Here is a 27,134-nt window from a genome sequence, read left to right on the forward strand (position 1 = left end):
GACGCATGAGAATTTGAGAAAAGCATAATCTGCTTTATTTTTTTTATTTTTTTTATTTTTTATTTAAATAAGGAGAATTCTTTCATATGGAAAGAGCTAATACAATCACATATTTGAAAGGAGAAACAATAGGTACTGAAACGAGGAAAAAAGAGGGCGATAAAGAGTGTGCCGCAACTGGCCTGGTGATTCCGTGATTCGAGTTCCGGTCCAAGGAAAAGTTCCCAAAAAATATATATATATATAAACAGGTTGCACGTTACACAATTATCCATCGTCTGCCCTTTCAAATATCTGGTCTACATGAAAAGACAAAGAGAGGAAAGGCCAAAAAAAAAAAAATAATAAAAGAAATAAAATGGACTATACAGGTCATGAGGTTAAAAGCTTTAAGGAGTACAATATCCCCTTGAGAAACGACGATTTATACAGAACCAGAGGAATTCCAGCTAAGGACAACGCCTCGAGACATGCTAAGGGGGAGCGCCCACTGCTGCTAGTCCCTAAGGAAGGGGCTGGGTTGTGGCGGCAGACAGCCCGAGGAGCCGGGGACAGGCATTAGCTCCAATGGGGTGTCTGTGGCCACAAGGAGGATCTGGTGGTCTTTGGGTTAAAATAAACAACAAAGTAGTTGGATTGCTGCTGTTTTTTATCAGCAGCTCCATTGCTTGGGCAAAACGCACCTTTTCTGTCAATGGGCCACAACTAAGTATATCCTGACGCCTGTTGTAAATTCTTATTCGTAAATGCATCTTTCTGACAAGGAAAACTGGGCTGCTGTACGTCAAAAATAACCCGTGCTACAAGGGATTAACCTGTGCTGAACCAGCCAGAAACAAAACAGAAGGTTAACAAAACGCAACAGAACGAGATCCTGGCATGCAGTGGTGCTTGGAAGTGAAGAGTAGCCTGGCAAAAAATGAGACGGAGCAAAAATGCTAGGCTTGGGGTTTTTAATATATACCTATAAATACACAGGAATCACAGGGTGGTTTGTAGCTTTGCAGCATTCTTGCAAGGGAATTGTTAAATGGAGTGCCTCTGCATGAACACAAACATGCATGGGAGTCCAATGGGCTGCAAACACATTCAGAGCCACTGACGACTGCACAGTGTCACAGGGCGGAGCCAGGAGCCAAGGATGGAAGATCAACAAGAATACCTGTTTCACTGGTGACTGTGCTGCTTCCACTTGTCATTTAAAAATACACAGAGTGGCTTTTTTTATTTTTTTTATTTTACTTCCTATTTTCCTTATTTTTAATTTTTTTTTTTTAGTATATTTTTTTCTAAATTAAGAGCTAAAAGCAGGCTGAATTGGAGAGGAAAGCAGCACTGAATGCAGCTGCTAGGCCATGAATCACTGTGTATGAGAACCGATTACACACATGCTTCAGACCTTCAGCTGAACAAAAAGCACCAAAGTCAGCCTCTGAATATTTCTGCTTCACCCATTGCTGCTGAAAATATGGATTCCACCTCTCCCTCCCACTGCACCTTTCCTAGCAGAAGGAGCCTGCAATTTGGTGGCTGATTTCCAGTCAAAGCAAAAGCAACTCACAAAAGGAATAAATCATTAAAACCCAACCCTTCAGCAATGGAGATGGCAAGCAAAGCATCCCCTTACAAACCATATCCACATTCTATGCATCTCCATTCTTCTCTTCCCCAAGCTGAATTCCTATCAGCGTACCAGCACCCCTGGCATTTCTGCATCTCGAGGATCAGAGGCTTTCCATTTGACTCAAGAGCACCACGAACTGCACTAACCTTGCACTAGCTTTAAACAAACAAACACAAAAAAAAACCTATGCCAGAGAGGAAGGATATTGCACCGTAGAAATCTGGGCTCTAAAACTGCTTTCCATCACACAAAACTCCATTAAGTGAAAGAGAGTCTTGCCAACTGCAGGTGACAGTCACGCAAAGGTGAGGAATGGAATGAAGCTCACATGCATTTCTTGGCCTTTCCTGCACAGAATAATTCAGACATAATATATAAATAGAGCAGTGAAACAATTACTTTTTCACCTAGACCTACAACATCAAATACGTATAAATAAATTCTAGTGTTTTATTCTGTTGGGGGAAGGAATGGAGGGGTTAAAAGAGAAAGAAGGGTGACCTTTTTCAACAGGAAGTATTGTAGTTCTGATGGCATTTACATCCGAGGGACTGCAAGAACTTGTATCTAGCAATAACCCAGTTTCTCCAACACATTTGACCATTTTAAAGTCACATAGGTGGGAGGAAAGAGGTTAGTGTCCTTGTAAAGCTTAAGTAGTGTGTCTAGGGTAGGAAAGAGATGTGAAGAGGGGGGCTTGGATAAGTCTCTTTAGCCATTACAGTTAGATTCTGAGCTGATATTACCTAGAGCCAGCTGGGCAGAAGGATAATAACAAAAAAAAGAAAACCCAGACAATCCTGTTGTTCATGAATTCCAAGGAAGAAAATAGAAAGGAGGATGGGATGACTTACTGGTGGAGCAATCTTTGGAAAACATTAGGAGCAGGACTAGCAGATGAGGATGCAGGTCTGGGAGATGGCTGAAGGCTGGGGAAACATTTCTCACTAAATCTCAAACCCTGTACTTGGATGAGGACACTAGAGAGATGCTGGCACACTCTGCTCTGAAGTTAAAAATTCATAAAACATGAGGGGGGGAAAAAGAGCTTTTATTTTTCTTAAAGTACCATCCTATCCCTTTCCCTTTGGGTTCTCTCTGCCACAGTCAATAGGGACACCTGTGGAGAGGGGACTATGTCTAAGTTAGTTTAAGGTTTCTAAGCTCTTTAAAGCTACTGTATAAAATACTTATTTATACTTAGCTTAAAACTTCAAATGCATCCCTAGAAAGTTATGAAGGATCTTGCCCAAAACAGGGTGGGGGGGAATAACGCAAACAGAGAAACAAGAACACCTTTCAGATCCCTTCCCAAATACATTCTTTGTTCAAAATATCTTCTTTGGAACCACCACCAAATGACTTGCTGCCACCCAGCAGAGGCAGACAGCGCAGCCAGTTAGCAAGCTGTCATCTCCTGCAAAAACAGTTTCTTTCCCTCACTTCAGAGTGACCAGCCCACTTTACATTTTGAAAGAGCTAAACAAGACAAACCAAGTTAGCTGAAAGTAGTGAGTTTACTCAACACTACCGTCAGCTGAAGGACTCCCAAGCACTTTCAGGGAACTTAGAAGTCCATCCTAAAAATCTACATACACACGCACACACACGCAAATCAAAACCAACCAACCAAAGAAATAAAACCCAACCCCTTCCCACTGGGACCTTCCTTCCATAGATCATCAAATACTGGTGGGGAAGTGTGAGGTGACGATACTGTACACACACTATAAGCAACTGCACTGATGCTTTGCTGTTCATCTGGGGAAGGACGAGTAAAAGGATGATTCCAAACTGCCTTTGTAACATGCACTTCCAACACAAAAAAAGGAGGTTCCAAGTGTGCTAAAACGGCTGCCTTGCAGAGGGGCTCCCTTCACGATGTGTTTCTACATAGATTTTACAAAAGGCTGTTGAGTTAGAGGGACACAAAGCAAGACCTAGGTAAAAGGGAGAAGAGCAAAGCTTAGGAGAGCAGCCCCAAGGGATGAACACAAGATAGAACAAGTCTCGGGAGACATGAAGAATTAGAGCGGCCAAGGTAGGGAGCATAAGAGAGCATCACAACTACAAAAAGTAGTCTATACAGACCCGTTGGCTCTGGCCAACTCTTCTGACCCATGTGTGGTGAGGAGATTTTTTTTCTTAACAGACTTTACATTTCATAAATCTATGATTTACATTTCGTTGTGTGTTTGGCAGTCACTAAAAATATCCCAAACCCACAAAAACACCAACCAACCAACCGAAAACATCCCCCTAGATCCAGATGAGCTTTGCAACAGAAATTTGGAGGGTTTTGTTTTTTTCCTTAAAACGAAAATGCCACATTTTGTTGTGCACAAGCACCCCAAAGCTACAATTAACATGGTGCAAGTTTCAAGATTAATGCACTGATCTACTATATACCTTTAGTACACATTTACTTCTAACGCAAGCACTGCTTCTAGCTTAAAACAAAGATATTGAAAAATTAATGAATGCCATAACTGTCCTGTATTTTTAAAACCAAATAATCCGAAAGGCTAAATCATCTGGGGAAATACACCCAAAACAAACTCAATTTAGAAGAGTCATGATTCTCAACATAGCACAGAACCATATATAAAACTAAGCAGAGTTTTGTCAGAACATAATTTGAGCTGGAGGGAATTCTTTTCGAAAAGGAATGAGGAAAACAGAAAGAAGGGTGGGGGGAAATGAGAGAACATATAAAAGTTCTGCTATAAACAAAGATATAGCATTTCTGTAAAAACCTCAGCTGCCTTTAAAATGAAAAACCTCAAACTAACCCCTCTCCCCCAGTTGCCACTCTGCTGAGACAGAAGTAGGGAAGGAGAACGGGATTTGCCAAGTGAGCGATCACAGCTACCTGGGGATGGGGCATGGGGAGGGGAATAAAAATAAAAACCAAATGGCTCGAGCCACTTAAAAGTCACATGGTTGGTTTTAAAGCAAGCAGGTCAATGTCATATCCACTGTTTTCAAACTGCTTTGTTGGGAAACAGGCTTGGATGATGTTGCTGTAGTCAGTCAATGTGGGGCAGGGAGTAGATCTGGCAATTTTCAGGAGATCCAGTGGGGTCCAGTCTAAGCTGCAGGGCCTCTCAGGCAGCAGGACCAGCCGGGCATCAGAGGTGCTCCTAGGCCTTGCTTTCCTCCACTTTGACTGCCTGAGGTTTGATCGCTCCTGTGCGCACTGGCTTCATCTGGTTTGTGGAGGCTGTTTCTTGCAGCTTTACTGCTCCCAAGTTGGCTTTATTCTCATCCACTCGTTGCTTTGCCTTTTGACATACAACAACAAAGCATTAGCTAGCACAGACACTTCTAGGCAGATATAAAAACCAAATTGTGACCATCATTCATGCAAGACGTCAAATTTGTTCCCAAATTCAGGTATTTCTTCTCTTCTGGCACACTCTGCTGTCCTAAAACACCTCACACGTAAGGATCTCGAAGTGTCTCACATGTCTGGCAATGCAAATAACCACAAAAACTCAACAACAAACAACACGGATGCTGTAAAACAGGTAATCCTCTAATCTCTCCTGACTTTCAAATCACACAAGCATTACTCTCGGACTCATTATAACACCTACCCACTCACTCTCCCTGCAGGCAAAGTAAGAGCTCCCAAATTACACCAGCCTTGCTGCCACTCTTAAAAGTCCAAGGCACAAGCATGACAGTGTATAATAGCAGACACTGTTGGGTCAAAGTACTGATGTACGCTACCTGCTGTACATAGTGTCCTTGCACAGAGCCCATACTAACTGCTGGTCCAGACGGCTTCCCGCTTGGGCTGGCAGAGCTAGGCCTGGAAATCGAAGAGTCGACAATATTCATGGAGTAAATTCTACAATGGAATGAGAACCTTATTCATGTGTGAAAGAAAAAAACAGACAGCAGAAAGCAGCAATAGTCAGGGCATGTGTCTTGTGCTGTGTGCATCAGCGAGCTCCCCAGCCCGAAAGACAACACGTGAATTGGTTAGGAGAAAAAAGTAAAGTAACTGCACATCCCAAAAGGCTCAATGACGTGAAGGTTTGGTATGTCTAGACATGAGAACCACTCGTCTCGAGAGCACCATGCTGGAAATTAAAATGTCTGTTCAACAACCCTCAAATTTTCCACCTCAACAAGGAACACACAAAAGCACACACCAGTTCTAAGTTGTCTTTAAGATTCAGTAAATAAGTAACTTCATGCACATCCCACAAGCACAAAAGGCCAAGTCAGATACACGCTGGCCCACACCCAAAACTGCCAGACATGATCATGCATTTTGATACAAGTATTTGGACTACAGCGAGCACATTCTACATGTGAAAACCAAAGTGCATCCTGTACAGGGATGATGCATGCACCACGTCACTGTGAATGGGGATCACTACTTCTTCCCCATTCTGACTAGAGAGAGTTTAAGTTCCATAAACGTGTTACCTGTACGTATGTGGTGATGGTACAGACCCTCCAGAGGACATACTCTGTTTACCATCAGAGAAATGAAACCCTTTCATTTCCATTTGGGAGGACTACAAAGGAAAACGAGTGAGAGTATCATCTTTGCATCCACAAATCACTTACTACATCATATAAACACTTAAGCCAAATCTCTGCCCTTCTACCCACTGTGCCCATTAAAAGAAGAGGTGAAGAAAGTGAGGCTTGTAAGTGAAATAATCTGCCTGTATTAAAGCAACAAGCCAGCAGCACAAGCAAATAAAGGACCTGGAATTTAACTGCTGTGCTCTTTCTCCCCTATAATAGACAAACTTACGATATGAAGCCATCAAACCAGACATGACATTACTATACCTACTCAAATGGACAAGCTTCACAACAGTGTGAAATATCTGGGCAGTGTTCCAACTGTGTCTGGAGCTCACCACCCCTCAAGCACTCTGAGGAAACCTGTGTAAACATGTAATAAAACTGGAGACTCCAAACTGGATCAAAGCAGGATGCGGCTCCCTGGAAACAGAGTGATGACCAGCAGCAAAACCTGACAAACTGCTGGCCTGAACTTTGGAGTTGAGGGGAAAAGGGTTCCTTCATTTGAACACCAATTCTTGGCTTTGATATTTAAGGATCCCAAACAAGCCAGTCTCCCCTTCAACAACCAAGATCAAAGAGTGAGACTTCAATGCAGGAAGGGTTAATGAATGCCAAGATGAGCACGCAGGAGTTAATCCTTACCTCCCTGCTGGTAGCAAGAACAGAAGGCTGGGATCCAGGAGGGAGGATTCTTCGGGGAGCTCCTACAGGCAGGTTTTGCCCCTGAGGAAGCTGGATGGACTGTGGTAGAATCAGGGGCTGCTGGCCAGAGCCATAGCGGGGCAGAGGAAGCTGAGAGCCAGGCACAGGCATCGTTAGCTGAGTGATAAGGACATGTAGTTAACTTCATGGTGTTAACAGGCTGGTGTTTGACACTGTCTCCTAATACCCTGAACACACAGCATGGCTAAAAGGAAGCTCACAAACAGTGCAGTCTGGCACAGAATAACTGCAAATCAATGTAACACAGGGACTTCCACACTGAAATGCATGTTCTGGCCGTGCCAACACCCTATCAGCTGGGCTTTTAACAGGGCTCTGATTTAAGAGAACTGCACTCAGACACAGGGCTTTCCTCCTTGCCTAGAGCCTTCACCCAGTTTTTCAGTCTTCCTCATGGTTGCTGCATGGGGTTATTTTGTCTTGATATGACGGCAGCATCACACAGTTCAGTGTCAGGTGTTTTGTTTGCAGCTCTGATGTCCAGATCAGGAAGTCTGCCAGACTTTCATGCCAAAGCATTTTGAGGACTGAACCTCTAGAGAAAGTGAGAGTGACCTCAGCTCTATGTTCTGCACTGAGCTTCAAACTGGTGATGGTAATAACTAAGAGTAATGTAAAAAAAATGCAGCTCAGGACTCAAGAGCCTCCTGTTCCCTCTTATTCATCTGGCAGTCCTCACAAATGCTGGACTTGGGAGGTTCTATGACAACACTGTAATGCATAAATAATCAAACTAATAAATAACCTAAGGCTGGCAAGAAACCAAGTTGCTAGCTTATGATGGATAAAGCATTTCTTCAAATATTTAGTTTGCAGTATTCTCTGCATTTTCCTCAGCTAAGTTAATTTCAGGATTAACTCTATGTCAGTTACAACATTAAAATCCCTCTTTAAACAAAACAAATAAACCTTAACACGTTGCACAAAATAAATGAGTTTAATAAAAGTATCAAACTTCTCCAGAGAATCAAACATGTGTCCACAAGTACAGCTATGCTCACAGGAGGATTCAATGTCTTTATCTGAACCACGCTTTACAAAAGCTTTCTCACACAGTGAAATTCTTGTTAAGATGCTGCCAAACAGATCAGCAGAAGTTGTAAATAAGACCTGGATAAGAAATGAATTGAGAAGATAAATGAGCATTTAATAAAAGGTTTTAGTTACCCTGGAAGCAGAGTTAAATCTGGAGGCAATTGGGATTTGGCTCTCAGAAGGAGGTACTTTTAGTACAACCACTGCTTTATGGTTTCCTACGCATGAAGCACTGCAAGGTTTGATCTGCATTAAATGTCTATATTGAGGGCGAGGACTTCAGAGTTAGAAAATGACATCTCAGCAGGGACAGACAATTAGCAAGCATCTCATTAAATAAGGTGCTGCATGTTTGAAACAATGGCTCACAGAACAAAGCCTCTCGGGGAAACCTTTTGCCTCTTTACAAAGAGCTTAGTTCACACAAACACGTAACTCAGCACAAATAGTAGGTTCAACCCAGCCTCAGAAACAAGTGGCTGTGAAAAAGCCTGTACAAGGGGAGTGGCTCGTGAGCCCTGCTCCTAACCTGCGTAAGCTGAGAGTCCATCATCTGGGAGGCTCCCATGCCAGCCGCCTGGTTTATCTGGCCTTCATAAACCAGTGTCTGGCTTCCATTCATGGGCTGGTAAGGGGACCCAGACTGGGTTTTCACTACCTCTAAGGGCTGCATGCCTGGGAAGGCGGAATAGGGAGGCTTCAGAGCTGTGCCTCCTGTCAGGACCATGGTGCTGGGTTGAGACAGACTGGGGTGCATGTACACCTGAGACCTGGAGAAGAAAAACATGCTCAAGTCATTACATAGAAAACCTTTGGAGACCGTAGACACACACACACCCCCTGCCAAACAATATCTGGCCCACAATCAGTTCTCAGATTCTACTAAGCTGACAGCTTAGAAATAAGCTGTGATGCCACTTTCCATTTTAGTTACAGGGTGTTTTTTCTTTTTTACGTCCACTTTTAAGCCCTTACAACCATGTCCTCTTGTTGCAGAAATATTTAACAGAATGACAAAGTTTATGTTTCGATATCCTGCACAATAAGCTCTGGATTAGTAGTTAAGGGAGGACTCAGGTTACTGGAAGCCTGCAGCAGTCTTGCAAAGCAGGAAAGAATCAGCAGTTAAAGATTCAAGCATCTCTAGCAATTTTTTCTCCAAAGTGCAGGCATTTATTCTGTTCTTGTCAGTTTGTACCTAATAAAGAGCAATTTAATTTCACTATCCTGGTACTCAGCTCTGATTAAACTGTGTCTTGTAAAGCAAATACAGCAAGCTGTAAGCTCTGTGTTCCTCACTAGGTAAGCCTGCTTGCTAGCCCAAAAATCTCCTCTTTCTACATCTTTCCCAAGATTTGCCTCCCGCTTTAAGAGGGCAGAGAGTACAACTGAGTAACTTTCCAAGGATGGTCTTTGCCATTGTCCTACAAAGCAACATGTGCCCTAATACTCTTGCTTTCCACCCCGGCAGTGTTACTAGGAGCATATCAACAAAGGGGGAAGAGAAGATGAGTGTAGAGTATCCGATCAATGTACATCGCCATCAGGAACAGAAGAGATCAAGCCACAAGGAAATTAAAATCTGGAAGCAGTTACCTGAAGGGCTGAATGGAACTGTACATCTCCTGGGACTGGGAAACAGGCAGACCACCCCTCAGTCCAAGCTGAGCTTGGGCCTGTAAGGATGTGTGGAGGGAAATGGGAATCTGTTGAGCAGCAGCAGCCTGCAGAAGAAATTAAGATGATTGAGAGGTACAAGAGGAGCCAGAAACTCTCCCAGGCTGTTAAAAATCCATCAGTTTCCTCCACGAATCAATCTGCCATGACAATTACCTACATTGCACCTTTACCCAGCCCCTGCATCATTCCACAGAACAGCAGCACACTGGCAGGAGCACCCAAGAGGGAAAACTGATGCCTCCAAGAGGCATTTGATGGACACATAAGAGGACCAACGTGCTTCACACACAGAACAAGCACTGACAATCCCAGTTCTCATTTACTAAGGCTAGTGAAATTGCTCATCAGTATTGACTGGCTGTGAAATTTACTTAAAGTCACTTTACCTCACACAGGTGCATCAGCATCTGCTTCAGTTAAACCCAACCAAGAGGCACTGGTACAAAAGGGGAAAACCCCTCACTTCCCTCCCTTCAATGTCATTAAGGGAGGGAACCTTCCCACTGGGAAGCAGCATCCAAGGAATCTTAAAGGAGCCACATCTAAGCTCCTTTGGGCTATCAGAGATAAATGACTCCTAGTTTCTTAAATGCCACCCTGAAGATGCCTTGAGAAACCACTACCTGGTTGTTGTTTCTGCCTTACCTGTTGGTAGCTTTGCTGCTGAGGTATCGTCTGAGGGACCAGGCGGGGCTGACTTGCAAACACATGGCCATCCAGATACAGGGGTGGAATATGGTTACCTAAACATGAGAAGGCTGGGTGTAAATTCAAGGTACAGCAGAGACTTGCAGGTCAAGATTATTTCCTACCCCTCAGCAACCAGCCCAGCAAGTCATCACAAACATTGTGCCCATTCAGAAGAGCCTGTAAACCTCATAAATCCACATACCAAAGCCAGCAGCCTGCTTACAGTAGTTGGCTTGCTGAGAATTAATCATACCTTTCTGTAAGAAGCTAAATGTAAACCCAGGTTTCCCACCTCCACAAAGAGTCAGAAACAGTAACAGTTCAGGAATTGGTGAACTGTACTGCAAGTTCTTCCTAAATGCTGGAAACCTGCTCTGCAATCATCTCATCTTTGCAGCTACAAGGGACAGAAAGAGCAAATATGGTTTTGAGACCTTGACATGAGATCTAAAAGCCATAATCAACCCAAACATGGCACCAGAAAGTGCTCTGCTGCTCCTGTGGTTCTGTGTGGATCTGAACTATGGCATTTACAAGCAAAATTAAGGTAGGTGGGAAAAGAAACCACCTGACTTGGAACAATCTGTTTTCCAAGTGGAAGCTAGTAAGAGGCTCACTACAGTGGTCCACTTGCTCTCACTTCTGTCCAGCATATTCCCCTCTACTCTTGAATAGAGGAATGAAAAGGATAGTGCATGCATGAGAGGTCATTTGGGACCCAGAAGTCAGAGAAACCAAGTACATTTCCTTTTTCCAGATGATGTCCCTAATTACATGGTATCTAACACAACTGAGCCAAAACTTTGCCTCTAACTCAGACAGCAACACCTTCCCACCTCCCAGAGTTCTGCAAGATATAAGCAAGTTTTTGTTATTACATATAAAGAGCAGAAGGTGCTCAGAACCTGTGCCTTAAACAGCAAAATGAGCACAGGAACGGTTAATATTGGGACTGTTGAAGTCTCTCAGCCATGAGTTTCTCCACTTCCCTCCTGTTCTATTGAGCACAGAGTGAAGGGTAAGCAAGACCATGAGATATCAGACTTGCTGCTACACAGGGAATGTCATCCTTGTGCTAAGTTTATACCAATCACACTCAAGTGACATTCTTTAAAGTGGGGAGACTGTTCCTCTTTCTGTCTTGGCCAAATTGTTGTTAAGAATCTGTTAAATACCAGCCAGCCAGTTAACTTTACATGTAAGCTCTTCTCACCATGCTCTCATCTACTAGAATCAGATGATTCCTAGATACCAACCAGACAATGCAAATACTGCTGCCACAGTTTGCAGGTACCTGGAATAGATGCAGAAGGTGCTACAGATGCCACAGGCATAGGAGGCATGGAAACTCCACCAAAAGAGCTGTAGCTGACACCGTTGGAAGCTCCAACACTGGAAGGAGGCTGGATGCCTGAGCCTGCGCCTCCCGGGGAGTTCTGTTCTGGTAAACTAGGAGAGTTTTCCCAAGCTTTACGAGCAGACTCCATCTACGGAAACGAAGGACAATAACTACAGACAGTTCAAATGGGGAGGACAATAATGAAGCCTAGAGTTGCTCATCTATGACCTCTTAGTTCAAATTTAGTGTAGGCATAGTGGAAAGCTAGCAGGTCATGGGGCTTCATACCAATTTCCAATGGGCAAGCACTCTTCACAAACACTCAACCCCCCTTGGTGTTTGCTGAGCTTTTTGGGTTTAGAGTGGTGTTTCTTGACTATTTTGGGGTTTTTTGTTGATGCTCTTTGTATGTTTGGGTTTTTTGGGGATGGGGTGGTTTTGTTTGTTTGGGTATTGGGGGTTTTTTCCCCACTTCTTTAAACCATCAGGCACCTTGGATCCCTGACCAGTCATCTTACCCAGCTACTGAAATAGCAGGAAAGCTGTTGCACTCTTCTGCAAGTGACAAGGACTTCAGCATCCAGGACTGCTGAAACACATGCCCTTCCACCCATGCTGAATAGCATATACACACTTTTACAGGAGCTAATTAAAGATTTGGCAGTACCTAATAAAATACTCTGGGAAAGATCTCTCCATCCTACATGCTCTGGCCATGGAAACATGGTATCCACACCCAGGCCAAACACACATGCCAGCTTGCTTACCTTAAGAGTAAGGTCTGCAGTGGGGAAGGACATTGGGTTGAGGCCAATACACCGCTGGAGGTGATGATCTCTTCGCAGAATGGGAATGGACTGCGTTAACCCTGCCTGAGGGGAGATGGGTCAACGGTGAACACTTTATAACTCTCACGTCATAGAACCATAGAATAGTTAGGGTTGGAAAGGACCTTAAGATCATCTAGTCCCAACCCCCCTACCATGGGCAGGGACGCTTCACACTAGACCATGTCACCCAAGATCCCATCCAACCTGGCCTTGCACACTGCCAGGGATGGAGCATTTATCACTTCTCTGGGCAAGCTGTTCCAGTGCCTCACCACCCTCACAGCAAAGAACTTCTTCCTTATATCTACCCTAACACCATGATCTAACAAGGTTGGAAGAAAGTCAGCTGGCAGCCCTAGTAACTACACCTCAAAGGATTCAATCCTGGGTGGTACTGCAGGAGTTAAGTATCACATTCAACTGTGATCCATTTTGCTGCTGGAATAAATGAAGCTTTTGGTTATGTGCGATGACACCCTCTATGTCGAGTTACACCAGCTTCCACTTGAACATCAGTTTGACTCAGTAACTTCAATTTGCAGAAGAGCTTCTCCAGCTCTCCCTTATTTGGAATATACCTAAATTTTGGACAAAACCTGTTGCTGAAAGAGCACTTGTGAAAAGTAAACACGCTTTAAGACAAACCTTCAAAATCAAAGAGACTACAAACTTGAAGACATTTCTGAAGCAGCTTTGTGAGTTTCTCATATTGCTGTCCACAGCTGAGCTACAAGCTGGGCTTTCAGTGTGCTCACTCTTTCATATACAATGAAATACCCAGACGTCTGGAATAAGCTGGGAAACCTCCAAAAAGGCCTGACTAAAGTTACACTTCTCTGCCTTGCTGTGGCAGATGAGACTTTCTGAGGAAGCTGGCAGTCTGGTCCTAAAAACACCACTATCTGTATCATTTCCATTACCAACACTCTTTTGTGTCTCAGGGGAGGAAGCTGGTGACCTCAGGGATATCTCTTGCTTTACACAGGTCACAGTGATAATGGAGTTGCTCCCCATACTCCTTTTGAGTAAGCAATGTTCATTTTACCAAGGTACCTTGAGGGCACAGATTTCCATTATGGATTTTAGTCACGTGTGCTGCCTAAGTATTAAGTGGGAAGTCAACTGCAAAGAAATACGTTTGCTCTCTTTGGAGAGAGGTTTAACTAAGGAGTATCTCCAATGAATCAATGCCAAAAGAAATACTTACATTACTGGCCAAGGCATCCTGCAATTTGGTGACAGGGTTAGCTGCAGTGCCAGAGGCAGAACCAGGTGGCAAGCTGAAATCAGAATCCTGAAAGAACAAAACACATAAAATTCAAATCCAGGTCCAAGGGCCACCTATCTGCTTCTCACGGTTAATGACTCTAGCTTGAATCATGACACTAGAAACTAAAGACTGTCCTGCAGTAAGCCTTGCTGGAAGAGAACAGGATGACACTTCTCAGCACTCGGCAGCAGGCAACCCCCAGAGGCACACAAAGGTCTACATGGCCATAATTTTGTCCCTCACCTCTGTTACCACCCCAGCTGGTCCTTGGGACAGTATTTCCAAGAGGATATTACATGTTTGACAAGACATCTTGAGTACCTGGTTTGTGTCAGTAATGAAATCTAAGGCAAATCTCCAGCTGGAAGCTTCCTCTAAAGCATCCTTCTGCCTCAAACCACCTTTCGTATCTCAACAAGCTCAAATCACCAAGAAGATAAAATTAAATTCAATCCTCACTTTAGGATTTACTCCAAATTCAATGGGTGGCACAGGAAGTACAGAATCCACGTGAATTTCCACCCCGTTAACAGGGGGAATATTCCCTTCCAGCCGTTCCGTTCCCTCCGAACCCTTTCTGTTTTTCAGGGAGCGTTCGTTGCCGATTGGTCCAGGCTTGTGTTCCTTGTTCTGTCCTGAGCCTTGATCTGAATCCTTAACAGGAAAGCAGAGAGGCTGAGACACAAAGACTGAATAACCCAATCTCAAGCCTTAAAAATGCTATCAAGAACAACACAACCTTCACAAGGTCTCTCACTATGAGCTCTGGCTTGGCTGCAAATCCAGATTACCTTTTTATCAGATTGCTTCTGCACTTGCTCCTTCTGGCAGTCAGGCTTTGGGTCCACCAGGCCAGCCCCATTCATCTCCTCTGGTTTGAGGGTGCCATATGGAGAACTGCGCTGAGAGGAGGTAGCGGAGGATTCCCGAGACTCCGCGCTCAAGTCAATGCCACTATCCCCCTGGCTGCCTTTAAAACCCTGCTATGCAAAGCACGAAATGTGTTAAAGCCCCGGACTCCGACCCAGCTCCACAAAGGAGGAAAAAAAACCATCCCAGAAAACAGCAAGACCATGTCCCCTTTTCAAATCACATTCTTGGTTAACTGCAAAGGAGTTGGGCCTGACCTGCAGCATCTCTTGGCTGCTGCTTCAGCTCTACACAACCCTGAGACAGGGTAAATCAATGCACCAAATGGACTGTGGCTTTAGAATAAGGAAGAAGTATCCCACATAGCAACTAGGCTGAGATTGCCAAACTCATTTCGCTTGTGACCCAAACCAGATTTGAACTCTGGTCTCCAGAGGTGAAGCATTCAGGAACCTCCTCCACCCTCCCTACATTAAGGCTACAGCTACACACTGCTAACAGGCAGAGGCACACAGACATGACCTATGAGACTCCACCATCCTCGACCACACTCTGCGTCCAGTTAGGAGTATAACCTTGGAAAAGCTCTACCAGATGGTTACTCTAGATTTACACCTGCACATAACACCTCTATGTCAAGATCTGAGCAGCATCGAGCTCAAATTAGAACTGCAAAGGGACAGTTTAAAATTGCAAAAGCAGAGCTGAGAGTTGCTAAGCACAGATGGAGCAAGGAGAAGCATAGGCCACCTGCTTTAATTTTACACACAAAATACCTGAATGGCACATCAGGTGTCGCTTACCTCAGTGGTGCTAGATTCAGTACCATTAAAGGTATTTACAGGCTTGCTCCAGGAATCACTGCCAGGAGACTGAACAGAAAGAGCTGGAAGAGAACAGAAGGCAGGGTTCAGCTGCTTCTAACACAACTATGAGCACACCTTGTACACTGAGCACGCTACACTATGAACGTTCCATTTCTAGACATGAGATATTTTCACCACCTCAGAAAGCCAGTGCTGCCTGATCGGCTGAGGCATGATGGAGCACAAAGAACACAGGGTATGGAGAGCAAAGAGATTTCTTAGGGAAATGAAAACAGTAGGGGAAGAAAGGGCAGAGACAGAAACAAGGGAGGCACGAGCTGTTCAGTGTTTAGAGATGAGAAAATAGAGGAAGACAAAATAAGAAAATGGGAGAAGCAGATCCAGCCCAACAGGCTAGAAAATGCTATATAATAGCATCTTAATGTTACACGATGACTGAAGAAATAGATTAGGGGACTGACATGGTCAACAACAGGAGGTGGATGGCTGAACAGCACGGTATGAACAGATGCTACTCTAGATGTCTGCTAGCTCCCCTCCCACTTCCAGCATCAGACAAGAGAAGGTTGTCTCCTTTTAAGGACAGACACCCCGTCCTTCCTGTACACACCAAAGGATTACTCAGCTTTTCGAACACTTCAGAAGCACTCAAATTCCTAAACTCACCTGGGCTGTTGCTCTCCCAGATCTCTGTGCCCAGGCTGTTTCCAGACACCGTTACATCACCTTGCTCCAAGCACAAGCTGTTTTGCTTCTTAGCAAACCGAGGAGGAATGCGAGACTGAAGGACACGGGCCTTAGCTGGTGCCTGAAACAGAAAAGGCACAGCCTGCAAGACCTGTTGCTGCACTGAGCTAACACAGCTTGCTCCTGGCAAGTTCAAACCATGTATTTCTAAATGCTGCAATGTGAAAAGCTCCCAACTGATGTAACAGAACCATACGAAGTAATACTGACATGCACACCCCTTGTTTTTTAAATGGGCCCAGTAGCTACTGGGAGGTTCTCCCAGTATAACATGACAGTGAAAAAGCTGCCTTCAGCAGCATGAGTTTTTTGAGGGAGAGGAGGTAGGGAAATGGGATACAAAGCACAACACTTTGGGGGCCCTGTTCCTCTGACTGCAGCCCAAACGTGTCAGGTTAAGCTTTTTCTGCCCCCCACTCCTCACCTGAGCAGCCTGTTCCTTCTTCCTTCGCTCTTCTTCCAGCAAGCGACGCTGCTTCTTAGTAAGAACCTCAATGAAGCCTTCACCTGCCATAGAACCTACTTCATTCTCCTCTGCTGTGTTTGACACCCGATTATCAATGATGGTACCTGAACGAAGCACATACAGGGAAAAAACAGTGCATTTGTATATGCATATAAAGCTTTATAACTGCAATAATTAAGAGTGAATTTCAAATAGAATCCATGCTACAGGTAAGCAAGCTCAGCAAGCAGCACTGCAGAGCTCAGACTCAAAATTCCCCACTCTGGATGCTCTTTCCATTTCCTTCACACTACATAAGGTATTTTGGGCTTGCAATTTAACATCTTGGATAGAAATACGGAAATATTCTCCCTAAAACCAGACTTTTTATAGAATAAACATTAGACTGTCAGATCTGGTGGAAAAGCTTAGGTTTAAAACCATCTTTGTCTTCCATGTTTTCCTTATTTAGATACGCTAGAACTTTCTTGTTAGGGTAAATAAATGGAAAAAAATCTAACCTGATATTTAAAATTACACTGGATTGAATAAGTCTGTTTTGAAGTCAGCCATAATGCGTTATTCCCTTTAAAGAAACAAATCAATCAAGACACTCACTTCCATAACTCAGTTCAAACTGTGACAAGGCCTCTCCCTTCTCACTTGCTCTTTGTGCAGTGGATTTGGGCTCCTTTTCTGGCTTTTTACCTGGCCCCTCAGCACACTCTGAGTTGGCATGGGAGGCCCTATCCAAGCTGTAAATGGAGTGGCTGCTCCCACCACTGGTGTTACCAAGGCCCCCTCCTTCTTCTGGAGACCTACAAGGAAAGAAGGGAGAGGAATTAGATTTGTCCCTAGAAGATGAGTAAAAGTACCAAGAAGAAAACACATGGGCTATATTTTCTTTACCAGTTTTCTAATCACTTTCCCCAGCCTTTGCCCAACTGAAGCAGCTGTTAAATTCTGAGCACACAGCCCATTACAACGATGTTACTGGAGATGTGGGATGGAAGCAGAACAATATGTGTACTCATGAGTCAACCAACAGGCTGCCCCTGCAACAAAGCTAATACCCTCCCTTGTGTCTATGAGGAAGGCTCTGTGCTTCTGTACAGTGTCTCCTACCCTCCTATGACACTGCTCTAACAGCTCCCCTTTGCAATTAACAGCTTTCTTGGTAAGGATCACGTGTGGGAAAGGGAGATGGGGAGAGGCTGATGACATTGAAGGGAAAACCCCCATAATTTTCCCATTTTCTCTCTCCCAGATATTTCGTGCCCATTTGACCACCATCTATACATCATTCCCAAGCACTCGCAATAGAGTAACCAGTCCCAGGAAAACCCAGCCCTCACTTCTGTCCCCTGCTACACTCCACTGGGGATCCATGATAGGAGAGGAAGGACACAGCAGGATTGGAGTTAAGGACCAGGATTTCCTTCATTTGTCATCTAGTGAGATGCAGTCCAGACAGTGGAGAGCTGCCTTGGTCCAAAACTAATGTGAAGAGCAGCAGCACACAACATGACCACAGTGTCTTAGCAACTTCCATAAACCTGGACTCAACACCTGCCCACTGCAGAGGGGCTGGAACTAGATGATCTTAAGGTCCTTTCCAACCCAAACTATTCTATGATTCTACGATTCTCAGCATGGAAGCAAAGGCATTGATCGGTTGTAGGGCAGACAACAATGAAACCCTTGGATGTCATAAAGTTGGATTAACAGTGGTGGAAGTCACCTGCACTAGACAAAAAGAAACACAGCCCATAGCTCCTCACCACAGACCAGCCCTTCTCCACCCCTCCAATACCTTCGTATCAGGTGGCAGATCTCTGCACATCAGAATGCAACCTCACCTTTTGCTTTTCATCAGCGTCCCGCTCTGCTGGCTCTCGTATCTGGAAGCTGCTCCTACACCGCTCCTGACGGACTGCTCTGCAAACCCTGCTGGCTCAGCCTTGCGGCTCTGCCTGTCCACAAGTGGCCTTTGGCTTGAGAAGCTCCTCTTTGCCAGCTCCCTCTTCTCTCCCAAGCTCCCACTCCCAAGGCCCCCCTCCAGTTGGCCTTCGCTCTCTGAAACTCCATCTCGCCTCTCCCGCCGCTCGCTGAAGTCGCTGCTTTCAGATGCTGTCTCCCATTCCTCATTGGCGTGGTCTGATGAGTTCTGGTAGGACAGCTCAGGAGACCGTCTGCCCGAAATGCTGCTCTTCTCTGCGGTGGTCAGCTTGGGTCTTCCAGGCCACTGGCTGGGCAGCAGGTTGGGGCCTCCTTCCTCAGGGTTCCACTGGCCAACTGATTCCCTCTCTTGCCTGAGGCGCCTGAATCGCGGGGGCTTGTCCTGACGGGGGGGACGCCGCCTCCTGAATGGCCTGTTCTCTATGTTCTCCTGATCCGCTGAGTAATCCTCTTGGAAAAAGTGCCTTTTGTCATCCAGATGACTCTCATCAAAAACCCGGCTGGAGAAGGAATCCACATGTTTGTAAGAATCCTGAATGTAGTCCCTGTCAGCCTGCTGCCTGCTCCCAAAAGCGTCCGATGGAGACATGTGGCTGTACTCCTGCCACCCTGCTCCCCCGCTCCTGCCTTGCCACTGGGTGGGCTCCTTACCCATGAACCCCCTTCTCCCATAGCCAGAGTTGCTCAGTCTTGGCGGCAGTGATCTCCCAAAAGCTCTCGGCGCCCTCATCTTAGGATCCAGACTATTGTGATCATCCGAATAGATTTTGTTGGACCTCCAAGACTCTTTGAAGTCTCCCTTTTTCAAATCACTGTCCTCCCGGTCCAGCACGGAGCCTTCATTGCTGTTTTCTGAGCCCCTTTGCCGGCGACGCTTGGGGAGCTCCTCATACTCTGACCCTTCGCTGTGTGTCTCGCTCGCAATGCGGCGCCTTGGCTTGCCCCTGGGGAAGTCCTCTGCCTGGTTGAACTCCCGCAGCCCTCGCCCTCGGCTGCTCCTCTGGTTGTTATAGACCCCTCGGCTGCCCACAACAGTGCCTCGGCCTCTGAAAGTGAACTCTCTGAAGCCTCTCCCTCGTCCACGCCCTTGACCTCTCCCACCAAAGGCTTGCTCCTCATCAATGAAGATCCAGTTGTTTCTTTTGGTGGGAGGGAGATCACCGGATTCTCTGGATAGTTTGTTCTCCCACATTCTTTCTGGCTTCTCTTCCTCCTCTTCTTCCTCCTCTTCCTCTTGGGATTTCTCAGCCTCCCGGGCAAGGCTGGCTTGGGAAGAACCTTTTTCATCCAGCAAGTAACGTGTGGAGTTCAGTAAGGCTGCAGAATCATCCGCCTCATTTTCTACTTTCTGAACAGCCACCTTCTCCTTCAGTGGGCGCGAGGTGTCCTCTCCTTCAAGCTTAACCTTCTCCATCTCCTTTTCCTTCTCTTCCACCTTGAGGGCTTTCAGGACTGGCTTTTTAATCGGGCCTGATCGCCGTGTCCTCCCCATTTGCTCCTGGTGCTGACCACCGGTGTTGCGGTTCTCAGGAGCCCACTCTGCTGTTTCTTCTGGGGGCTGTTTGGTATTGGCTCCTTCTTTCTTCCATGGGTCAGCACTGAATGACTGCTCATCCCTGGGCACTTCTTCAGCAGCTTCTGCTGCAGTCTCTGCAGGTTTCTGGTGGTGGTTGACATCCCAGCCATTATACTCAGGCTTCTTCTCTGCTTGGATAAAATCAGGCTCCAGGGGTGAACACCTCAAGTTTGCATGGCGGTTCCCAGCAGGACAGGTTTCCTGCGCCGTCTCCTGATGCTGAAACAAGAGATTTTGGCCTATCCTCTGAGAAGGCAGACAGCTGTCAAAGTCTGCTGGGGCCTTCTTGTCAAAAGCATTCAAGTATTCCTCCCCTCTGTCCTCAAAGAGATCTCGCTGGGTGCTCAGACTCTCCGGCCTTCCAGGAGCAGCAGAGTAACTGTCGTTCCTGAGAAGGAAACAAGCAGCAAGCAAAACAAAGTCAGCTAATGCAAAGCACAGCATGTCTCCAAGGGCCCAGGCTGGGCACAAGAGGTGGAAACAAGCAAATCAGTTGATGTTTGTTCTAAATCACGAGGCAATGAGCCTATAAATACCTGAATGCTGGGCAGATGTGCCGTGGCCCCAGGCTGTACTGCCTGGTTTGTCTAATCAATGGATGATAAAGAAAGCAGTTCCTATCATGGGCACCAAACTTAAGGAATAAAGGGAGATTCAGCCTCCAACATATGTGGAGATCTGAAAACAAGGAATTGCTTACAGAAAGTCCCAAAGAATTAGGAGACAAACTAGAAAGTATCAGAATTTTTAACTCAGTTTTCTGTACCTACCCATGAAGGTGACAAGAGCCTTTTTCCTACTGAACAGTCTCCCAGGCTGGTCAGCCTAGACTGGCATCAGACCGAAGACCTCTGAATAGCTCAGTCTGAAAGCACCTCTACAATACAACATACTCAAAAGCGTAAGGGTGCTACCAGATCAGAACCTTGACCTATTCAGAGATATCTTTTGGGTCAACTCTACACCTCCCTTTCAGTAGGAGATGACTTATGGCATCCCCTCCCACCACAGTACGCATGAGGACAAGCGAGTTCTGCACTCACCTGGCATGCAGCCCCTCCACGGTGATGCTGTCAGCCTGCTTTTGATGTGACAGGGAGTACCCTTTGCTCTGCAGGGATGTGTAGCTCTCCTGGCCCCACACTGGCACAGGGTCCAAGGGAGCAGTTTTCCTTTCTGCCTGCCCTGCCTGACAGTTCTGATCTTCAGACCGACAGCTGCTCCCACCGATGGAGTCCTGCTGAATCATGGGCTTCATAATTCCTGGTCAAGACAGAGTTCACACCATTAACACTAGGATCTCAAAGTCAAGAAGAATTAACAATCCACAGCTAGCCTGACTCCCCTTCCTTCCAGGGCAGCAAGTGACTGCAGACATGGAAACCTTTCTGACAGAGGGAAGATTGTGCTTGGGAAATACACAGCTGGGAAATACACCTGCAGCGATAAAGGTGACACAGCTTTCAGAGCCCAGCCTGCACAGAACACTACACACCATCACTGGCTTGGAAGCAAGCAGGTGTATGGAAACAAACCACAAACTCAAGAGAATGGCTTATACATCCTGATGTTTATATTCACACCTCTGAAGATCAACAACACCACAGGAAGGTGCTAGGAGCACACAGCTCAGGAACTACAGAATCCTAATTCTTGAAGAGGGTCTATTAAGATCTCATATGATTACAGTAACTCCCAAACTGATCCTTCTCCTCTACGGGGCAAGATCTGCTTTTACACCTTCAAGGCTCCAAAGCTGTTAGGGAAGATCTCCCACTGCAGTGCAGCGGATGGGCAGGCAGGTGTCCTCCCTCCCAACCTCCTCCATTGCCCTTAACCAGCTCTCCCTGTAACCAGCCTTTTCTCATCCCTAGAGAAGGTCAATCACAGCCAGCCAGGATGCAAAGCTTTCAAGATATGGATCAACTCAACAGCCATGATAAAGGAAAACACTGAAAACACCTTACCTGAAGGGTGAAGGGCTGAAGGGTAGAAATCCACAGGGGTGCGACTCTGGGCCATGCGAGGGTCCATGTAGGAGGGCATCATCATCCAGCGAGGATCAAAGCCAAGCATCTGGGGGTGTGGCGGGTAGAAGGTCCGTTGGGGATGGGAATGGGAATGGGATGGGGGAGGATAGACTTGCTGTTGCTGCCAGTGCTGCATCTTGTACAGCTGCTCCTGCAGGGAACAGGATGAGCTGTTTGACATGAATGGTCACAGTGCCAGGAATCACACTTAAAAACCAGCCAGCCAAAGGAAAACGCATTCCGTGATTAGAGTCTCAAAAACAGATCAGATGGGAGGGTAGAGCAGATAAAGGGCAACTCTCTACCAGCTGGGAATGTGGCAGTAGTTGTTATTCTCTGAATACCCAGAACAGCCAAAATATGTTGCAGCCAGAATATCGCACCTCTATAGGCCAGGAAACATGGCCAAATGCAAGGGATCAGCTTCAAGCCCAGAGTTTGCACTTTCTCAATGCTTCTATGAGATACAGGACAGCCTCCTGTCAAACACAATTTCCTAATTGGGACCAAACACTTCAGAACATGCTCCTCTTTAGAGGAAATGCAACTGTAAGTTATTTAGTGTGCATATATATTAGTGCTACTCGTGTTAGCTAAACAGATTAGATAAGAACAACCTAAACTCAATTAAGAGAGCTATCAATAATTTATGGTATTTCCCCTGCATCCTCCAGAGACAGGCTGACACTTTGAGGTTGTTTCCCATCTCCTGCATGGCTGACAACTGTCATGATCATAACCTCATTTGACATTTAACTGCTGCTAAAGGTCCAAGAACCACCTCTATTTGAAGGGAGTTTTGTGTACCAAGGAAAGTTTTCAAAAGGTAAAGAGATCCCATTAACATGAAATACATCTATTTACCTGTCAAACTTTCCACCATCTTTTCTTACTGAGCTTACAGCAGTGTCAGGTACTGTAACTATTCATCCAAAAAGACAATCCCCTACTGCACAGCAAGAGAGACACCCTTAAATCTGAACCTGACACATCATTACAGCAAGAAACCCAGATAAATGCGAAGATTATGTCTGAGTTATATAGTGCTCTAGTACCTTGGAGAAAATATTTCATTACTGATACCAACACTATTATTTGTTTTGGTCTTTTCATGGAACCATTGCTACCAAAGCAGCAATACAAACCAGCCAAAATACAAACTGCCTCATACATACTAATGCCACAGAGGGTAAGAGAAAATAAAATGAAAATTTCATGTTCTTCCAGTAGCAATGACCTGTGGAATTATTAGCATGGCAGCAGAGACATCCAATTCTTTTTAGTTTAAAAGCATCTCTTTTAAAGAGTAACATCAGCAGCGTTTGCTGCTGTGCATTTGAATCATGAAAATGTCAACTGCCGAGTAACAAGCACAGGGGAACATCCATAAAAGAGCAATTATTGAGCTTCCAAGCAAAAGCCAAATGTGAGTTCCTCATTATGGTTTGCAGCAGCATTGATTATATCACATTTCAAGTGGTTATTCTATGAAGAATGGCAATTAACTTTGCATTATCTCGAGCCTGAATATTCTGTCCTTTAGTCTGACTAAGGAGGCTCACTGCGTCTGGAAAAAGAGCTGAAGAGCACATATGGCCCTGACAGCACTGTAAGACCAGGCAAGATGCAAGATATAAAACAGTTCAGGCTGGTCAGAGCCCCAGAAGAGAGTTTTCAATGAAACAAAAATGAAACAGCCAAGACCAAACATATTTATGATGCAACAAAAATAAAGATTTGAAAGAGCCTCACAGGAAAAACCTGGATAGGTGGAAGATGAGAGCAGATGTAAAGGACCAGCTCTCTGCCAAGGCAGGAGGTAGAATGGGAATGTGCCACTTCACTGTGCTCACATTGAGCCCCCAAGCAGCCAACCACCTGCCAACCTGAGCACAGTTTGCCCCTGGCAAGCAAACGGCTCCTCGTATCTAACAGGGTTAAGGCACAGCAAGTGCAAAGTGGAATAGAAGCAGCTGATCCCCAAAGGTTTTCCTTTCCCTGGGCCTGCATATTCAGCTCACTCTCTTCAGCAGTGCTGAAGAACAGTGGCTCTCATCTTGTGCCAGGGAGTAAGAACAGATGTTCACCAGGTTCACTACCAGCCAAAGGCATCAGACTTCACTGAATCAGGCCTACAGCAAGGACCAAGCCAGCCACGTGGGAAGGGGACCATCCCCAACTTCTGCACACACACATTTGCAAACCAGAGCTCTGCTACAAACCACGTAGTCCCTAAGATTTCACACTGTCAGGAGACACCCAGAGAGCCATGCAAGACAAGTCAACATTTCTGACAGCAGCAGCTATTTTCCTCCCAGGCAAACCTGTGACAAACCCGGCCTGCCCATGCCTCTCCCCAGCCACAGAAAGGCCTAGCCACCCTCCAGCATCACAGGGTGCACGATGTAACACACATAGAGCCCTTTTACCCATCAGACAGGATACACCCATGATCTCAAGTACTGAAAAAGACCCCCATTTATCACCTCCCACCCCAAAGACAGTTAGTTAATTAGTGCTGATGGTGTTGAGAACCAAGCAAATGCAATGGTTTGGTGGGAGTCCAAAGGAAGAGGGGTGGAAGTGTCACACCTATTACCTGCTGCTGTTGCTGCTGCTGCTGCCTCTGGAACCGTGGGGGAAGAGACTTCTGGTATTTGCTGAACTCCTGTGCTGGAGAGGGAGCTTCTCTGAGCTCCTCCTCACTGCTGCTTTGGGCTGCTGCTGCTGCTGGGGCAGGCGTCTCCTCTTCCAGATAGCCAACAGAGGCCTCTTGTGTGTGAAACTCAGGGGTTGCTGCAGAGAAGAAAATAAACCTTGAAGATCCCTGCTCGTGCCAGGGCTTGTGAGTGCACCACCACATCACAACATACACGGGCGTGGGCACGTCCTAACTGCATTATGTGGCTGAATTTTATTACAATAATACACAGCACATCACACACAATCTTCCTGACTTGCTCCGACAGCTCTAGAAAGAAGGCTTTGTCTATCCTGTTTTAGTGATAAATAGGATTTATCAGCCTTCTGCTTAAGCACTGGGGAGAAAAAAACCCCAGCCTATTTCCCCTCTTACTCCTTAAACCTGCAAACACTTACTGATAACAGATTTTCTAACCTGGGGCCCAGAAGCCCAGAAGATCAAGAGGCCCATTCCAACAAGGTCTCTGCTAGCACAGCTGACTGAGCAGGGATAGAGGCAACCAAAGAACTTTGCATTTGTTTTAACTGGACTTTTAAATAAACCCTCATCACCAATCCAAAATGCTCTGCAGGGTACGTGAAGCAGCTGAACTCAAGTGCAGCTGAGGTACCCTCCAAACACTCCCTTCCCAGGACCTGCCTAACACTTCAGGTAAGAGACTGGCACAACACTAAAAAGGCAGTTCTCACGAGGTGAGGCAAGCAATGTTTCTGTACCTCTACGGAAAGCAGGACCATTCTCTTGCACAGCATTTTTCTCCGTGCTTGCTGGTCTCACGTCTTCATTCTCTGGGTGTTTCTGGGTCTCCCCACTCTTCTGAGCCAGTTTGCACTTCTGATCAAGTTGTTTCAGTTTTGCAGCGCAGGCGGCCAGACGCTCCTCCCTGGCTCGCCGCTCCTCCTCCTCCCGCCGCCTCCTGGCTCTCTCAACAGCCTCAGAGATCTCAGAGTGCACAAACTTCTGTCTCAGCGGCACCTTTTCTTCTTTATCCTCGAGGGACTGCTGTCTGAGAACATTTCCCACTGGGGGTTTCTGCCAAAGGAAAAACATTCCTCAATAAGTAAGACCCAAACTTCTGTACCTTCAGCTTTGCATCCCACATGGAGAAAATGCCCTCCTGATTCTCTTCCCTCCTATCCTCATGCACACAAATCCCCCTTTTGGTGGGGTGAGTTATTGCTATCCGATTTAATAGCTCCATATTCTCCCTATCTGACAAGCCCACTGCCCTGGACCAGCTTCAATTTCCCTAGCAGGAGTGCTGTGCAGACGCATTTCTCTCCAGCTAGATATAAACAAAGAATTAAGAAATTCCTCAGCATCCCATTTTCAACAAAACATCAAATTGGTCCCTTAAGGGCGGCAATGTGTTATATCCAGTGGCACAAGCCCACTCACAGGAGTTCAAACTACCTGGTATTCAGACGAAGAGCTCCAGCCATTCAGCTTCCTCAGAGGCTGCTGTGAATCCTGCCCTTTCCGGACTGACCGGGACAAGCCAACCGAGTCGCTCCAGTTCTTTCCTTCCTCCAAGGTATGTTTGACATCTGCACTGTCTGCAGAGCTCAGGGACAACTGTCTCTGCCTTCTGGGATCCCAGCTGTTCCTGTAATATAAACAGCTTTGCTACTACGCTTGCTACTTGCCTCAAAAAGCACTTACACTCGTACCAAGTGGCAAAGACATCCGACTGCTGCAGAAAGAAAAGATCAAAAAACCACCAAAACAAGCAACATGCTTTTCCTCCTAAGGTGCATGAGGAGTAACACCACTATTGGGAGGAGGAAAAAGGCCTGGCATCCTGACACTCAGTTTCAAGACCTATGCACATCCTTGGAGCCCACTCATGACAATGGCTAATGGAATCAACAAAGTCACAGTATGAATTGGGAGGATCATGCCTCAACATTTACAGCAAGTTTTAAGAAGATCTTGGTATTGTTCACTTTTACTGAAACAACTATAGGTGCAAATACAGCCCCTTCTTACCACTTCTGTCGTCCATCTTTAGCAAGAGGTTCTTCCTCTTCCTCATCTTCACTAAACTTCAGTTTCTCGGAGTAATCCACTTCTTCATGAATACCTATGGAAGCAAGATTGAAGAAAGGACATATGAGAGAAAAGAAACCAGTCCCTTGTCCTGATAAAGCTTATGCCCTCTCTGGCACTAAAACAGAGAATGCACAGGCTTGACATAGACTACCTGGAAAGCCAGATGTCCACCACTG

General features: G+C 45.8%; 1 protein-coding gene across 16 annotated transcripts in view; it reads right to left on the reverse strand.

The window, feature by feature from the left end:
• Positions 1-12: 12 nt before the first annotated feature.
• PRRC2B (proline rich coiled-coil 2B) overlaps positions 13-27,134 on the reverse strand; it is a 48,806-nt gene continuing 21,684 nt past the window's right edge. For 9 of the 16 annotated variants that reach the window (XM_030506971.1, XM_030506974.2, XM_030506972.1 and 6 more), the window contains 23 exons: positions 26,896-26,989; positions 26,320-26,512; positions 25,623-25,938; positions 24,802-24,998; positions 22,140-22,353; positions 21,216-21,435; positions 18,497-20,560; positions 17,256-17,455; positions 16,617-16,762; positions 16,112-16,253; positions 15,422-15,504; positions 14,540-14,731; positions 14,208-14,402; positions 13,686-13,772; positions 12,416-12,520; positions 11,604-11,796; positions 10,265-10,362; positions 9,536-9,663; positions 8,469-8,709; positions 6,824-7,000; positions 6,068-6,159; positions 5,360-5,480; positions 13-4,908 (listed from right to left, as the gene is read on the reverse strand). In XM_030506971.1, coding sequence (XP_030362831.1) covers positions 4,768-4,908; positions 5,360-5,480; positions 6,068-6,159; positions 6,824-7,000; positions 8,469-8,709; positions 9,536-9,663; positions 10,265-10,362; positions 11,604-11,796; positions 12,416-12,520; positions 13,686-13,772; positions 14,208-14,402; positions 14,540-14,731; positions 15,422-15,504; positions 16,112-16,253; positions 16,617-16,762; positions 17,256-17,455; positions 18,497-20,560; positions 21,216-21,435; positions 22,140-22,353; positions 24,802-24,998; positions 25,623-25,938; positions 26,320-26,512; positions 26,896-26,989 — 5,639 coding nt within the window. In that variant the 3' untranslated portion in view covers positions 13-4,767. Of the gene's footprint in view, positions 4,909-5,359; positions 5,481-6,067; positions 6,160-6,446; positions 6,539-6,823; positions 8,015-8,468; positions 8,710-9,535; positions 9,664-10,264; positions 10,363-11,603; positions 11,797-12,415; positions 12,521-13,685; positions 13,773-14,207; positions 14,403-14,539; positions 14,732-15,421; positions 15,505-16,111; positions 16,254-16,616; positions 16,763-17,255; positions 17,456-18,496; positions 20,561-21,215; positions 21,436-22,139; positions 22,354-24,801; positions 24,999-25,622; positions 25,939-26,319; positions 26,513-26,895; positions 26,990-27,134 lie in introns of those variants that run through there. The other 7 variants (XM_030506983.1, XM_030506981.1, XM_030506982.1 and 4 more) reach the window with 7 other exon arrangements.

The sequence above is a fragment of the Strigops habroptila genome, chromosome 15 (genome assembly GCF_004027225.2).
Source record: "Strigops habroptila isolate Jane chromosome 15, bStrHab1.2.pri, whole genome shotgun sequence".
NCBI classification, from domain to species: domain Eukaryota; kingdom Metazoa; phylum Chordata; class Aves; order Psittaciformes; family Psittacidae; genus Strigops; species Strigops habroptila.